General features: G+C 46.7%; 1 protein-coding gene across 3 annotated transcripts in view; it reads left to right on the top strand.

Annotated features, from left to right (window-relative positions):
- Positions 1–303: 303 nt before the first annotated feature.
- Ccm2 (CCM2 scaffold protein) overlaps positions 304–13,824 on the top strand; it is a 66,243-nt gene continuing 52,722 nt past the window's right edge. The window contains exon 1 of one of the 3 annotated variants that reach the window (XM_004652921.3): positions 304–418. In XM_004652921.3, the coding sequence (XP_004652978.1) occupies positions 389–418 (30 nt within the window). In that variant the 5' untranslated portion in view covers positions 304–388. The remainder of the gene's footprint in view (positions 419–13,824) is intronic. The other 2 variants (XM_004652922.2, XM_045136181.1) reach the window with 2 other exon arrangements.

Here is a 13,824-nt window from a genome sequence, read left to right as displayed (position 1 = left end):
GGGCGAGCTAGATGTCGCTTCCCTGAGGGAGGGGCAGACAGGAAGGGGCGGACAGGCGAGCTCCCAAGACCCAGGGAAGGCGGGGAGAAGGTGTGGGGCTTCTCTGGGCGGCGTATTTGCGCCCTACAGAAGCAGAGATCTTGGTGGGTCGGACCCGGAAGTGCGCGTGCGCGGCGGCGATGGGCGGGGCTTGCTCGGGGGGCGGGGCGTCGCGAGGCGGGCCGGTTCCCGCGGGCCCGGAAGTGCTGCTGCGGGGCGCGGCCTGGGCGGAGACTGCGGGCGGGAGGGTGGTGCCTGGGAGCTCGGGGGTGGCTGGCCTAGGGCGAGCATGTAGCGGCCGCTGGCGGCGGGGCTCCCGGGGCGGGCCGTGGGGGCCGCATGCGGCGACATGGAGGAGGAGGGCAAGAAGGGCAAGAAGGTGAGAGTCCTGCCGGGGGTGGGGGTCGGTGCGAGGCGGATCTGGTCCTGGCGGTCCCCGGAGCGGGTAGGGGAGGCCCTTCGGGGCTCTGGGCAGCTGCGGCCGACGGGGCGGCGCGGGGCCCGGGACAATGGTGTTGGTGGGCCCGCGGCTGGGAGCCGGAAGCACCGCGCCTTTCCTGGGGTCCCTTGGGCGGCTCGCCACCGGCTTTGGTCCGTGGGCCCGCCTTCCCCTCGTTGGCTGAGGCCGCAGAGGAAGTGGGCCCAGCGAGGGGCCAGGAGTTCCCGGGCTGAACTGGGGCCAGTGGGCTGTGCGACTCCCGTTGGAGGCGGTCGCCGCTCACCAGGCTTTGTTTTTGGATGTCCCGTCAAAGCAGAGATGGGCTTCGCTTCTCCGTCTGCTCCTCGCTGGTCGCACGTCGCTCAGTACTTAAATACTAAATGAGTGACTTCAGTGACGTTATATTTGGCAGTGGGATTGAGGACATAGTTCAAGAGGCTCCTTAGTTTATGTAGTTTTAAAATGTGGCTTTAATTACAGGCTTAAGTAGTTGATAAGAACATTTTAAAGATCCTGAAAAGACCATATGGAATAAGCTATGATTAAAGTGGAAAATGGGTTTTGATAAAATGTATCTTCAAATAAATGCTTTATAATCTTCATGTTTTGCCTGTCATTTTCATTTTGATAAATGTGTGTGTTCATTTTTTTTATGGAAAGTTGAAAACAGACTTTGATGTCCTAACTCTGTCATCACCCAGCGTTCTGTAGTCTTTAATTGGCCAGTACTCATCACCTTGTTTATGAGGTGTCCCATTTTAAAAAGTCTTTTTTGGCATGGAGTGTAGCCAGGTGGCCATTTAGTGAGTCAGGTGATGCTACCGCTACTTTCTCCTTGTTCCATGTTAGGAACATGCATGTATAATTTAGATGTAATATCTGTCAATTGTGGTTACCTGCATAGGTGGCTTAAGGCTGGAAAACAGTCCAAGAAAATGATTCAGCCTGTTAAGTATTGTACCACAGAAAAGGGGGGAGATGAGCAACATAAAAAGAGAGGAGCTGACAGAGTGACTGCTTAGGAGGGACCAGGTCAGAGTGGATGGGTGATGCTGAACTCTGCTAGAATTCAGTCAGCTGTTCTTTGGAATGTCAGCAGCCTACAGTGCTGGGGAGGGGAACCAGCGATCTCCTGGATGTGCACCACTCACAGGGACACCTGGCTCACCTTTTTGCCTGTGACTGGTAAGGATGGGTTGTGCTGGATTTTCCCCCCCCTTGAGCCTCCTACCTTTTTTTTTTTTTTTTTTATGTAGGGTCTCACTGTAGCCAGGGTGGCCTTGAATTTATGATGATCCTCCTACCTCTACCTCCTAAGTCCTGGGGATAAAAGCATGTGCCACCACGCCCAGCTTCTACTTTTTTTTTTTTTTCCTTGAGGTAGGGTTTCACTCTACCCCAGGCTGACCTGGAATTCACTATGTAGTCTCAGGGTGGCCTCAAAGTCATGGGGATCCTCCTACCTCTACCTCCTGAGTGCTGGGATTAAAGGTGTGTGCCACCATGCTGGGCTCTTCTTAACTGCTTTTGATGGAAACCTTCAGCAATGCTGAGAAACAAGCAGTAAAACATTCCTGAGCTTTATTTTTTTTAATTTAATTTTTAAAATTATGAACTAATTCCTGAGCTTTTTGAATGGTAAAAACCTAGTGAAAAAATTTACAGTTGGGGGACATGAAGACGTCTAGGAGTGGACAAGAGTGATGATGAATTTGTCTTGGTTAGAGGAGGTGGTCTGTTGTGTCCACACTTAAGCCAGGAGTTGTGTTCATTCTGCCACTTGTGTGTTCCCTGTAGGCAGCCCAGACTGCCTTTGAGGCATGGACCCCTACCCAGGCCATGAGTTTACAGTTTACCCAGTACCCTTAAGCTGATAGAACTTTCTCTTCTGCTCCTTGATTTGATTTCTTCTCCAACTTGCAAATTTAGGAGCTTAAGTCATTCACAATGGTTAGTTCACACAAGGGATCTGTTTTAAACATTTCACAAACTGAAGTTTAATAAGTTTTATAAAATCACAGTTTGGAGGCAAGGAGCGGTGGCCCACACCTTTAATCCCAACACTCAGGAGGCAGAGGTAGGAGGTTCACCATGAGTTCAAGGCCACCATGAGAATACAGAGTGAATTCCAGGTCAACCTGGGCCAGAGACCCATCCTACCTCGAAAAATCAAACCAAAACAAAACAAAATTACAGTTTGGACTTTTAAATTCACTTGGTGCTTACTCCACCCTCTACCCCAGTACAGATTTAAACCTTTAAAAATGTGGACTGACAGGCTTTTTCCAGATCTCAGGTACTCAGTGTCTTGTCAAGCAGTGACTGGGGCTTGTTTTACTAGTAAAGTCTGGCCCATTCTTCTTGGGACAGGAATCAGTGAGCTGTCAGAGAACCAAGTGGACCACGCAGATTTCATGGAAGTGCCTTTGCCTGTGACCCTGCCCTTTAAGCCGCCACAGCAAATGTACTTACGGTGACTATCCATCTCTACCTGGACATAGTGCATCAAACATCTGTTGAGCCTCTGTTGTGTCCCATGAGTCCACAGAGTAGTGAATGCAGGAAGAGCTGAATCAGTGCTAGGGGTATCTGGAGTGATAAGTGCATTGGCAGATGAACTGGCTGCTGAAATTGTGGAAGTGGTGTAGACATGACCATTTAGTGGTTTCCTTGATGTCTAAAAAGTGATGGAAAGTCCCAGTTTTGGATATGAAGAGTAAGCCCCCCCCTTTTTTTTCTTTTTTGGAAAATGGACTCAAATGTGGCACTATCTAGTCAAGACAATTCCTACTTATTTATTTATTTGCAAGCAGGGAGAGATAGAAGATGACAGAATGTGTATGCCAGGGCCTCTTGCCACTACACACAGACATCAGACACATGCATCACTTTGTGTATCTGGCTTTACGTGGGTAGGGGGTTATCAAATCGTGTTGGTTAGGCTTTGTAGGCAAGCACCTTAACCACTGAGACATCTCTCCGGCCCCTCACTTTTTTTTGGGAGGGGGGAAACACAGGGTTTCATGTATCTCAAGCTGGCCTTGAACTCACAAGGATGACCTTGAACTTTTGATCCTCTTGTCTCTACCTCTAGAGTGCTGGCAATAATAGGTGTACACCACTAAGCCTGGTTTTATGCTGTGGTGGGGATGGAACCTGGGCTTCATGCATGCTAGGCTTCATTTGGTCTTGAGAGACAGACAAAAAGAGTATGTGCATGCTAGGGCCTCTTGCTGCTATAAATGGACTCCAGATGCATGTGCCATATTATGCATCTGCCTTTACGTGGGTATTTGGGAATCGGACTCAAGTGGTTAGGTTTTTGCAGGCAAGTCCTTAACCACTAAGCCATCTCTGCAGCCCCAAACAAGTTTTTTTTTTTTTTTTTTTTTTGAGGTAGGGTCTCACTCTAGCCCAGGCTGACCTGCAATTCACTATGCAGTCCCAGGGTGGCCTTGAACTCTCAGCAGTCCTCCTACCTCTGCCTCCTTGAGTGCTGGGATTAAAGGCATGTGCCACCATACCTGACTCCAAACAAGTACTTTTAACTGCTGTGCTATCTCCCAACCACCATGCTGACTTTTTACTAGAAGTAATACAGCTTTAGGATTTGCTTTGCTCAGACTAGAAGAAGAGGGCTAGAGAGATGTCTTAGTGGTTAAGATGTTTGCCTGTGAAGCCTAAGAACTCATTTTCCAATCTCCAGTTTCTATGTAGCCAGACGCAAGCACACAGTGTTGCACATGTGCCACAAGGGGGAGCACACGTGTGCAGTTCCAGCAACTTCAGGCCCTGTTGTGTCCATATTCTCCCTGCGCCTCTTTCTCTCAAAATAAAGAATGAAAAAGACAGTATCTTTTCTTTTTTTTTTAAATATATATTTTTTTAAATTTTTTATTTTTATTTATTTATTTGAGAGTGACAGACACAGAGAGAAAGACAGATAGAGGGAGAGAGAGAGAGACAGAGAATGGGCGCGCCAGGGCCTCCAGCCTCTGCAAACGAACTCCAGACGCGTGCGCCCCCTTGTGCATCTGGCTAACGTGGGACCTGGGGAACCGAGCCTCGAACCGGGGTCCTTAGGCTTCACAGGCAAGCGCTTAACCGCAAAGCCATCTCTCCAGCCCAACAGTATCTTTTCTTTAAGGGGGGGGACTAGAAGAAAATGTACATGCTTTGTGTCTTAGAAGGCAGATGTGCTTATTGCTATGCCACTAATGCTGCACTAGTTTTTTTATTATTTAATTTTTTATATATTATTAATAACGTCCATAATTGTAAACAATATCCCATGGTAATTCCCTCCCTCCCCCGCTTTCCCCTTTGAAACTCCACTCTCCATCATATCCCCTCCCCCTCTCAATCAGTCTGCACTAGTTTGTGTCTTTGTTTTGTGCTGCTGTCATATAATACCTGAGACTCAGTAATTTGTAAAGAACAGGTTTATTTCTAGCAATAGTTATGAGGCTGGGTAGTCCTAGATCAAGGGGATAGCATCTGGTGAGGGCCTTCTTGCTGTATTACCTTCCAGCAGACGCCATCAGGGCAAGAAAGGGTGAGTGTGAGCGTTTAAGGAGGTTGGACTTACCTGTCTTTGACTCTTCCTTCCTCCCCTCTTGTCCCCCTTTATTCCTTCCCTCCCTCCCTCCCTCTTTTTAACTACCCCCTCCCCTCGAGGTTAGGTCTCACTCTAGCCTAGGCTGCCCTGGAATTCACTATGTAGTCTTAGGGTGCCCTTGGACTCACATGATCCTCCTACCTCTGCCTCCTGAGTGCTGGGATTTAAGGCATGCACCCCTACACCTGGGCTTCCCTCCCTTCTTTCCAGATGGTGTTGCTCTGGCTTAGAATTTACTATGTAGTCTAGGCTGGCCTTAAACTCCTCACGGCCTCTTGCCTTCCAACGCTGGGATTGTAGGTGTGAGACAACATGCATAGCTCTACTCACCTTTTGTGTGTGCACATGTGTTCATATTTATAGGGGTGTGGGAAGAGGATAGAGGACAACCTCAGGAGTCCTTCCCCAGGCATGCTCCCCACCTCTTTGAGACAAGCTCTGTAAATTGGCCCGGAGCTCACCAATTAGTTGAGACTAACTGGCCAGTGAGCTCCAGGGTTCTGCCCATCACCTCCCCAGTGCTGGGATTACAGGCACGTGCTACATGTCCAGCATTTTGTGTGTGTCCTGGGAATCAAACTCAAGTTCTCAAGCTTTGTGAGGCAACTGCTTTACCTACTGAGCTAGCTGCCCAGCCCTCCTCCGCACCTCTCAAAGCTCCTACGTTCCAACACGGGTATTCTTTTGACAGTACATTTGAATCACATTTCTTGGGTATTGGGTGTGTATGATTCTGCCTACTTTTGCATAATTTTGAATTTCCATAATAAAAAGTATCCAGAAAAGAGCCCCTAGGTTGTGGGCCCTGGACTCAGCACATATTCCTGCAAAATTATCATTAATTCATTGTCTACAGAATTGGGAGCATGGGGTGTGTGTGTGTGTGTGTGAACACATGTGCAGACATGCATGCACACACACTTACCCTTTTTTTGTTTGTGTGTATTTATGGGTGCTGCGCCTGTGAAGGCCAGTGGACAGCCTTGGGTGTTACTCCTCAGGAACACTGTCTACCTTACTTTGAAACAGGGCCTTTCTTTGCCCTAAAACTCAGCCATTAGACCACACTGGCTGGCCACCGAGCCCCAGTGCCTCAGTGCTGGGATTTTTATGTGAATTCTAGGGATTGAACTACGTTCTCATGCTTGTAAGGCAAGTGCTTTTGCCAACTGAACTATCTCCCTGTCTTTTTTTGTTTGTTTGTTTCTGAAGTGGGGTCTCTGTAGCCCAGGCTTGCCTCAAACTCACAGTGATCCTCCTTCCTCAGCCTCCCCAGTGCTGGGTCTTGAGGTTTGAACCACCACATGCCCACCACCTTTCTTTGGAGACAAGGTCTCATGTAGCTCAGGCTGATCTTGCACTTGCTGTGTGAGCCCAAGAACTTCTGACCCTCCTGCCTCCACCTCCCAAGTGCTGGGATTTCATACTTGTGCCACCACACCCAGTAATAAGGTGCTGGGGATCAAATCCAGGGCTTCTTGCATGTTCAGTAGGCATTTTACCTGTTGATAGACCCCCCTCCTTTTTTTTTTTTCTGAGGTAGGGTCTCACTCTAGCCCAAGCTGACCTGGAATTCACTATATAGTCTCAGGCTGGCCTTGAACTCACAGCAATCCTCTTACCTCTGCTTCCCGAGTGCAGGGATTAAAGGTGTCCACCACCATGCTTGGCAACACATCCACCTTTCATGAGATGGGATCTTATGTGTCTCAGACTAGGTTCATTATGTAGTTGAGGATGATCTTGACATGATCTCCCTGCCTCCACCTGTCAAGTAATATTACAGGTATGTGCACCCACTCCTAGTCTATCAGTTTATGCAGTGCTGGGCTTCATGTATGGTAGGCAAGCACTCTGCCAACTGAGCTACATCCCAGCCCTTTTAAACCTTTAAAGTTTGGTAACTGCTTACTACTTTCTCTTTCCTTCCTTCCTTCCTTCCTTCCTTCCTTCCTTCCTTCCTTCCTTCCTTCCTTCCTTCCTTCCTTCCTTCCTTTCTTTCTTTCTTTCTTTCTTTCTTTCTTTTTTCTTTTTGAGGTAGAGTCTCACTTTAGCCCAGGCTGACCTGGAACTCACTCTGTAGTCCCAGGCTGCCCTCAAACTCACAATGATTCTCTTACCTCAGCCTCCCGAGTCATTCTAGCTGACCTGGAACTCACTCTATAGGCTAGCTTCAAATTCACAGTTTTTCTCTGACCTCAGCCTCCTGAGGGCTGGGAGGTATGAGCCATAATAACTGGCTTGGTTTTTATAGTTAACTTCAATTTGCTGGCAGAAAACATTCCACCAAGAGCAGCTTGCTGGAGGAAAAGGGTTTATTTTGGCTTATAGACTTGAGGGGAAGCTCTGTGATGGCAGGGGAAAGTGATGGTATTAGGAGAGGGTGGACATCACCTCCTGGCCAATATCAGATGGACAACAGCAGCAGGAGAGTGTGTCAAACACTGGCAAGAGGAAGCTGGCTATAATATCCATAAGCCTGTCCCCCAAAATACACTGCCTTCAGGAGGCTCCAATTCCCAAATTGCCACCAGGTGGGGATTTAGCATTCATAACACATAAGTTTATGGAGGACATATGAATCAAACTACTATACTTGGTAACTGCATTTTTACCAACAGTGCCCCCCCCCCCTGTCACTTTTCAATATAATTACATAGCCAAGACTAAGTCTTTTACGTCTGTCATTTTAATCATCTTTCTGTACTGGAGTGCTTATGACCTATGAGTGCCTCCAATACAGCCTCTTGTGTGCACCTTCTTCTCATCCCGCTTATGCCTGTGTGGGATGAATTGCCTCTGCCCCCGAAATCACGTGCTGTAACTTCAAGTCCACAACCTCAGGAGGTGCCTTTATTTGGATATGGGAATCTTTAAAGACGTACTTAAGATTTTAATTTAATTTTGTTTTGTTGAGACAGGATCTCTGTAGCCCAGGCTGGCCTTGAACTTACTCTGTGGTCCAGAGGCCTTGAATTTGAGGGCACTCTTTTGCGTCAGCCTTCCAGATGCTGGGATTACAAGTGTGCATCACCACACTTGACAAGAGGCACTTGAGGTTAACTGACTACATGGGATGGACTGTGATTTGATTTGACTTCTGTTCTTGGAAGGAAAGGAGATTAGGTCTCAGGTTTGAGGACATGGGGAGAAGATGCCTCTACAAGCATAGGAGAGACGTCAGGAAAAGCAGCCCTGCCCACACCCAGATCTTGGACTCCATCCTACAGGTCAGGGAGAGAATAAGTTTAAGTGGCTCAAGCCACGGCTTGTTACCTACCATGGGCCTGCTGTATTTCATCTGGATGACCTAGCAGGGTATTTTGAGTCTATAGGTCAATGTGTCTATAGATGGGAGTGTTGTGATGCTGGGCCAGGTCCTGAGGACATGGTTTGTGCTGTCATCCTAGGCAAGCTCTCATTGTACTCTGGGGTCCATACCTTGCAGGTTCCTCTTAGGAGGAAAAGAGCGAGTTGAGATAAGAGTCACCCTGTTGCCTGGGCTGACCTTGAATTTGTGGGAATTCTCTGGCCTCAGCCTCCTGAGTGCTAAACCACTGTGCTTTATTCCCCCCTTTATGGTCTGGAAAACTTGTCCAGACACAGTGAGGGACAGGGTTTGTTTATAGGGATCTGCAGTGGGAGGAGTGGGCCACACCATGGTTTCTGCCCAAGCAGACCACCACATGAATGCAAGGCAAGTGCTCAACTACTGAGCTGTACTCAGTACAGTCCAGGGTTGCTGCTTCAGTTCCTTTTCCATATATACAAATAACTCCAGATGGGTGCGCCCCTTTGGGCATCTGTTTTATGTGGGTTCTGGGGAATTGAACCGAAGTCCTTTGGCTTTGCATACAAATGCCTTAACCGCTAAGCCATCTCTCCAGCCTTCTTTTTTCTTGTATTTTTACTTATTAGAGAGAATGCGCTAGAGCGAGTGTGAGTGGGCACCAGCACACTTGGGCTCTTGTTGCTGCAAACAGTCCAGATGCATGTGTACCTGGCTTTGTACATGGGTACTGATGAGTCAAACCCAGGACAGCAGGCTTCATAGCCAAGTGTCTTTTGCTGCTGATCCGCCTTCCCAGCCTCACTTTCTTTTATTCCTCAGCCTTAGAAGCAGCAGCTCTGATGACTATGCAGATGTGAGGGGTTTGTGTATTTGTCAAATGAACCAGTAGCTGTTTGGTTTATTGGGGGTTTTGGTGCTGAAGGTTGAACCCAGAGCCACATGAATGCAAGGCAAGTGCTCAACTACGGAGCTGTACTCCCAGTCCAAGGTCTTTTCCCCCCTTCCTTTTCTCATTAGACTTAGGACTCCCCTCCCCCCCTTAGTTCTGTGCTAGTGCCAAAAATGTGACACTTCCCCCCACCCCAAGTGTGCCTTATTGGTAACAGTATTCTGCTTGGATTGTGTTAGGAATTAAGGCATTTGACCGCGGGCATTAGATTTGTGCAATGAAAGCTATCCTCTTTAATAAGCACAGTAGGAAGTTGGAATTTGGCTTTTGTTTGCAGCTTAAGGTGGTGTATCCTGTAACCTAGGGAGACAAAAAGAATAATTGAATTTTGAAAGTGAGAAAACTGGTCATCTTAAGCCTGCGATGTTACTGTTCTTAGGGGTACCTTGAATGGTGTGTTGCTTGGGTACTCAGTACCATTTCATAAGTATTGTCACTTTAACCTTGAGGAAAAGAGAGAGAAACCTTGAAATGTTTGTATCCATCCTATCATTTTTTCCCTCCAAATCCAGCCTGCTTCCTGTGTGTTGTTACCTTAATCCTCCAGCCTGGTGTTACTGGTATTCAGTTTCTTTTGTTGGTGTGTTATTAAGAACTTGATCTATGGATCTATGGCAGCATGTTGACTTTTTGTCACATGTCTGATGATTAGTTCTTTTATTTCTGCCATTCAGTACCTCCCTGAATAGTGTTTTTTTTGTTTTGTTTTGTTTTTTTGTTTTTTAAGGTAGGGTCTTACTGTAGCTCAGGCTGACCTGGAATTCACTATGTAGCCTCAGGGTGGCTTGAACTTGAACTCATGGTGATCCTCCTACTTCTGCCTCCCAAATTCTGGGATTAAAGGCGTTTGCTACCACGTCTGGATTTTTTTTTTGTTTGTTTGTTTTTCAAGGTGGGGTCTCACTTTAGCCCAGGTAGCCCAGGGTGACCTGGAATTCACTATGTAGTCTCAGGGTGGTCTTGAACTCATAGTGATCTTCCTACCTTAGCCTCCTGAGTGCTGGGATGTGTAACCATGCCTGGCAGCTTTACTATTAATACTTTAATATTCTTCAACATAGATACTTTCCCATGCAGATCTAGCATTTATTTATTTATTTTTTTGAGGTAGAGTTTCATTCTAGTCCAGGCTGACCTGGAATTCACTATGTAGTCTCAGGGTGGCTCAAACTCACGGTGATCCTCCTACCTCTGCCTCCTGAGTGCTGGGATTATAGGTGAGGTCACCATGCCCAGTTCTGGTTTTTTAAAAAAAATATTTTATTTATTTATTAGAGAGAAAGAGAGAGTGGGCACACCAGGTCCTCTAGCCACTGTATACGAACTCCACACACATATGCTCCCTTGTGCATCTGGCTTATGTTAAGTCATAGGGAATCAAACTCAGGTCCTTAGGATTTGCAGGCAAATGCCATAACTGCTAAGTCATTTCCCCAGTCCCCTGGCATTTATCTTTTAAAATATTTTTGTTATTTATTTTCATGATCAAGGGAGAGAAAGACAAAAATGGGCATACCAGACCTCCGTCCACTTCAACCAAACTCCAGATGCATGCACCACTCAGTGCATATTGTTTGGTGTGGGTATGAGGGAATTGAACCCAGGCCGTCTGGCCATGCAAGCAAGGTCTTAACTGCTGAGCCTTCTAGGCCCTTACTTAAAATTTTTATTAGCTGGGCATGGTGGAATACACTTTTAATCCCAGCACTTGGGAGGCAGATGTAGGGGGATTGCTGTGAGTTTGAGGCCTCCTTGAGACTACATAGTAAATTCCTACCTCAAAAAACTTAAAAAAAATTATTGACAACCTCCATACATACACATAATATATATCATGATCATAATACCACCACCCTGCTTTGTCCTCTCTTCCCTATACTCCTCCACTGAAACTCTTTTTTCCAACTAGCCAACTTTTTGAAAAAAACACATTTGTTTGCATGTGTGTTGCATGTTTAGTGTGTGCATGTGTGTACACATGTGTATGGATGAATGCACCTGTGAGCACTTGGTGTGCTCAGAGGAGAACACTGGTTACCCTTCTCACTTGTTCTTTGGCTAGACTGGATCACCAGAGTGGTGTAGTGCTCTCGTTTGTCCCCTTGGCATTGGGGTTTCCAGTGTACATGGCCATGACTGGCTTTTTACATGAGTGCCAGAGATGGATCTCAGGTCCTCGTGCCTCTGCCTCGTGCTGGAATGCCTGGCAGTTTATCTGTTCTTTTGTGGTAGGGTCTCACTTTAGCCCTCTAGCCCAGACTGACCTGGAATTCACTGTGTAGTCTCTGGGTGGCCTTGAACTCATTGTGATCCTCCTACCTCTGCCTCCCAGTGCTGGGATTAAAGGCATGTGCCATCAAAGGCATGCACCATTACATTGAGCAACTACAGGTATTTTAAAAGACAGGCATGAGGCCAGGTGTGGTGCATAAATCCTAGCACTTGGGAGGCAGAGGTAGGAGGATCACGAGTTCAAGGCCACCCTGAAACTACACAGTGAATTTCAGGTCAGCTTGGGCTAGAGTGAGACCCTACCTCAAAAGAACAGATAAACAAACAAAAAGATAGACATGAAACACATAAACACATGACAGTTACTGGCCAGCCATATGTATATATAACAAATACATATGTCAGGTATATGACAAATAACGTGTAACATTATTAAAGGGGGAGAGATAAATGTCTTTTAAAATATATTTTTATTTATTCTTGACAGAATGTATAAGGGCGCATGAGGGCTTTTAGCCATTGCAAACTCCAGATGCACGTGCTAGTTTGTACATCTGGCTATACATGGATACAGAGGAATCAAACTCAGGCCAGTAAATTTTGCAAGCAAGTGCCTTTAACCACTGAACCATACCTCCCCTCCCCCCACAGCACTACAAGGTTGTTTTCTTTAAACTTTGCAAGGCTAGCCAGCATCCTGATTAGCTCTCTAGTGCCTCTCTATTGGTTAACTTGGTCATACATTGAAGCTGCTAATGGGAATGACATGTCTCTCCAGCTCCCATGGGGTTTAAACAGGGCTCAGGGGAGAGCTGAAACTGGCAGGAAAGACAAGGCATAGGCCAGTAACGGGACAGAGTCCCCGGACAGTTTCTGATGAGCGTACAGTAGGACAATGGCTGATGGGCAGGGCAGTGGTGGTCAGTAGCAAGAAAGGAGGGAAACCGAAATGAGAAGCAACCTGAGAGTGTAGTGAGGTTCCAGAAAGACCTCCAGAGGGCTGGAGAGATGGCTTAGCCGTTAAGGCGCTTGCCTGCAAAGCCAAAGAATCACGGTTCGATTTTCCAGGACCCACATAAGCCAGATGCACAAGGAGGCACATGCATTTGGAGTTTGTTTGCAGTGGCTGGAGGCCCTGGCACACCCAATTTGTCTCTGTCTCTGTCTCTCTCTCTCTAAATATATTTTAAAAAAGAAAAAAGAAATACCTCCAAACCCAGGCAGAACACTGTGTGTCAAGGAACGTGGTGGTGGTGGGGATCAGAACGAATGTGAGCACCAGAAGATGGGGAGAAATGCTGAGGAGTGCTGTCTCTGGACAGACAGTGTAAACTCATGAGCTCACAGCAGCTGTGGTTTCCTGCACAAGACTGAACCTGACAGCATTCCATCTTGAATGGGGGAGGGGGGCTCATAGGCGTCTACTCCTCTCAAAGGAATTATTGGCAGTTACTGGTTGCTGGGGGAGGAGTCATGTTCTTGAGTGATATAGCCATAGGTTAATTGTCCATATTCCAATAAATAATTCCCTAACCCTAAATTTAACTGAGTCACAGAAAAAGTGAAAAACAGGAAGGGGATTATTTGGACAGAAGTTTACTGGGAGTGGGATGAGGGATAAGAGAGGATAATAGAAGGATAAATATGATCAACATTTATTTATATATATGTGTGTGTGTGTGTGTGTATGTATGTATGTATGTATGTATGTATGAAATTGTCAAAATTAAATGAAAATAGGCTAGGCATGGTGCCTCATGCCTTTAATCCCAGCACTCGGGAGGCAGAGGTAGGAGGATCACCATAAACTCGAGGCCACCCTGAGACTACATAGTGAATTCCAGGTCCTTTGGCTTTGCAGGCAATTGCCTGAACCGCTAAGCCATCTCTCCAGCACCCCCCCCCCCCAGTTTTGTTTTTTAGGTAGGGTCTCACTATAGTCCAGGCTGACCTGGAATTCTTTGTAGCTGGTCCTCCAACTCAGACCTTCCGACCTCACCCTCCTGATTGGCATGCTTGCTTGCCTCTGAAGGTATACAGGTTAACAAAAATGTTTTGAAAACAGAAATACCCTTTTTTATTTTTATTTATTTATTTATTTTAAGAGTTCGGGTCTCCCTCTAACTCAGGCTGACCTGGAATTTACTATGTAGTCTCAGGCTCGCCTTGAGCTCACAGTTATCCTCCTACCTGTGCCTCTCAGGTGCTTGGATTAAAGGTGTGAGCCACTACTCCCAGCAGTTATCCTATTAAAA

Source organism: Jaculus jaculus, chromosome 16, assembly GCF_020740685.1.
Source record: "Jaculus jaculus isolate mJacJac1 chromosome 16, mJacJac1.mat.Y.cur, whole genome shotgun sequence".
Lineage (NCBI taxonomy): Eukaryota > Metazoa > Chordata > Mammalia > Rodentia > Dipodidae > Jaculus > Jaculus jaculus.
This window is presented reverse-complemented; position numbering and strand designations above follow the sequence as displayed.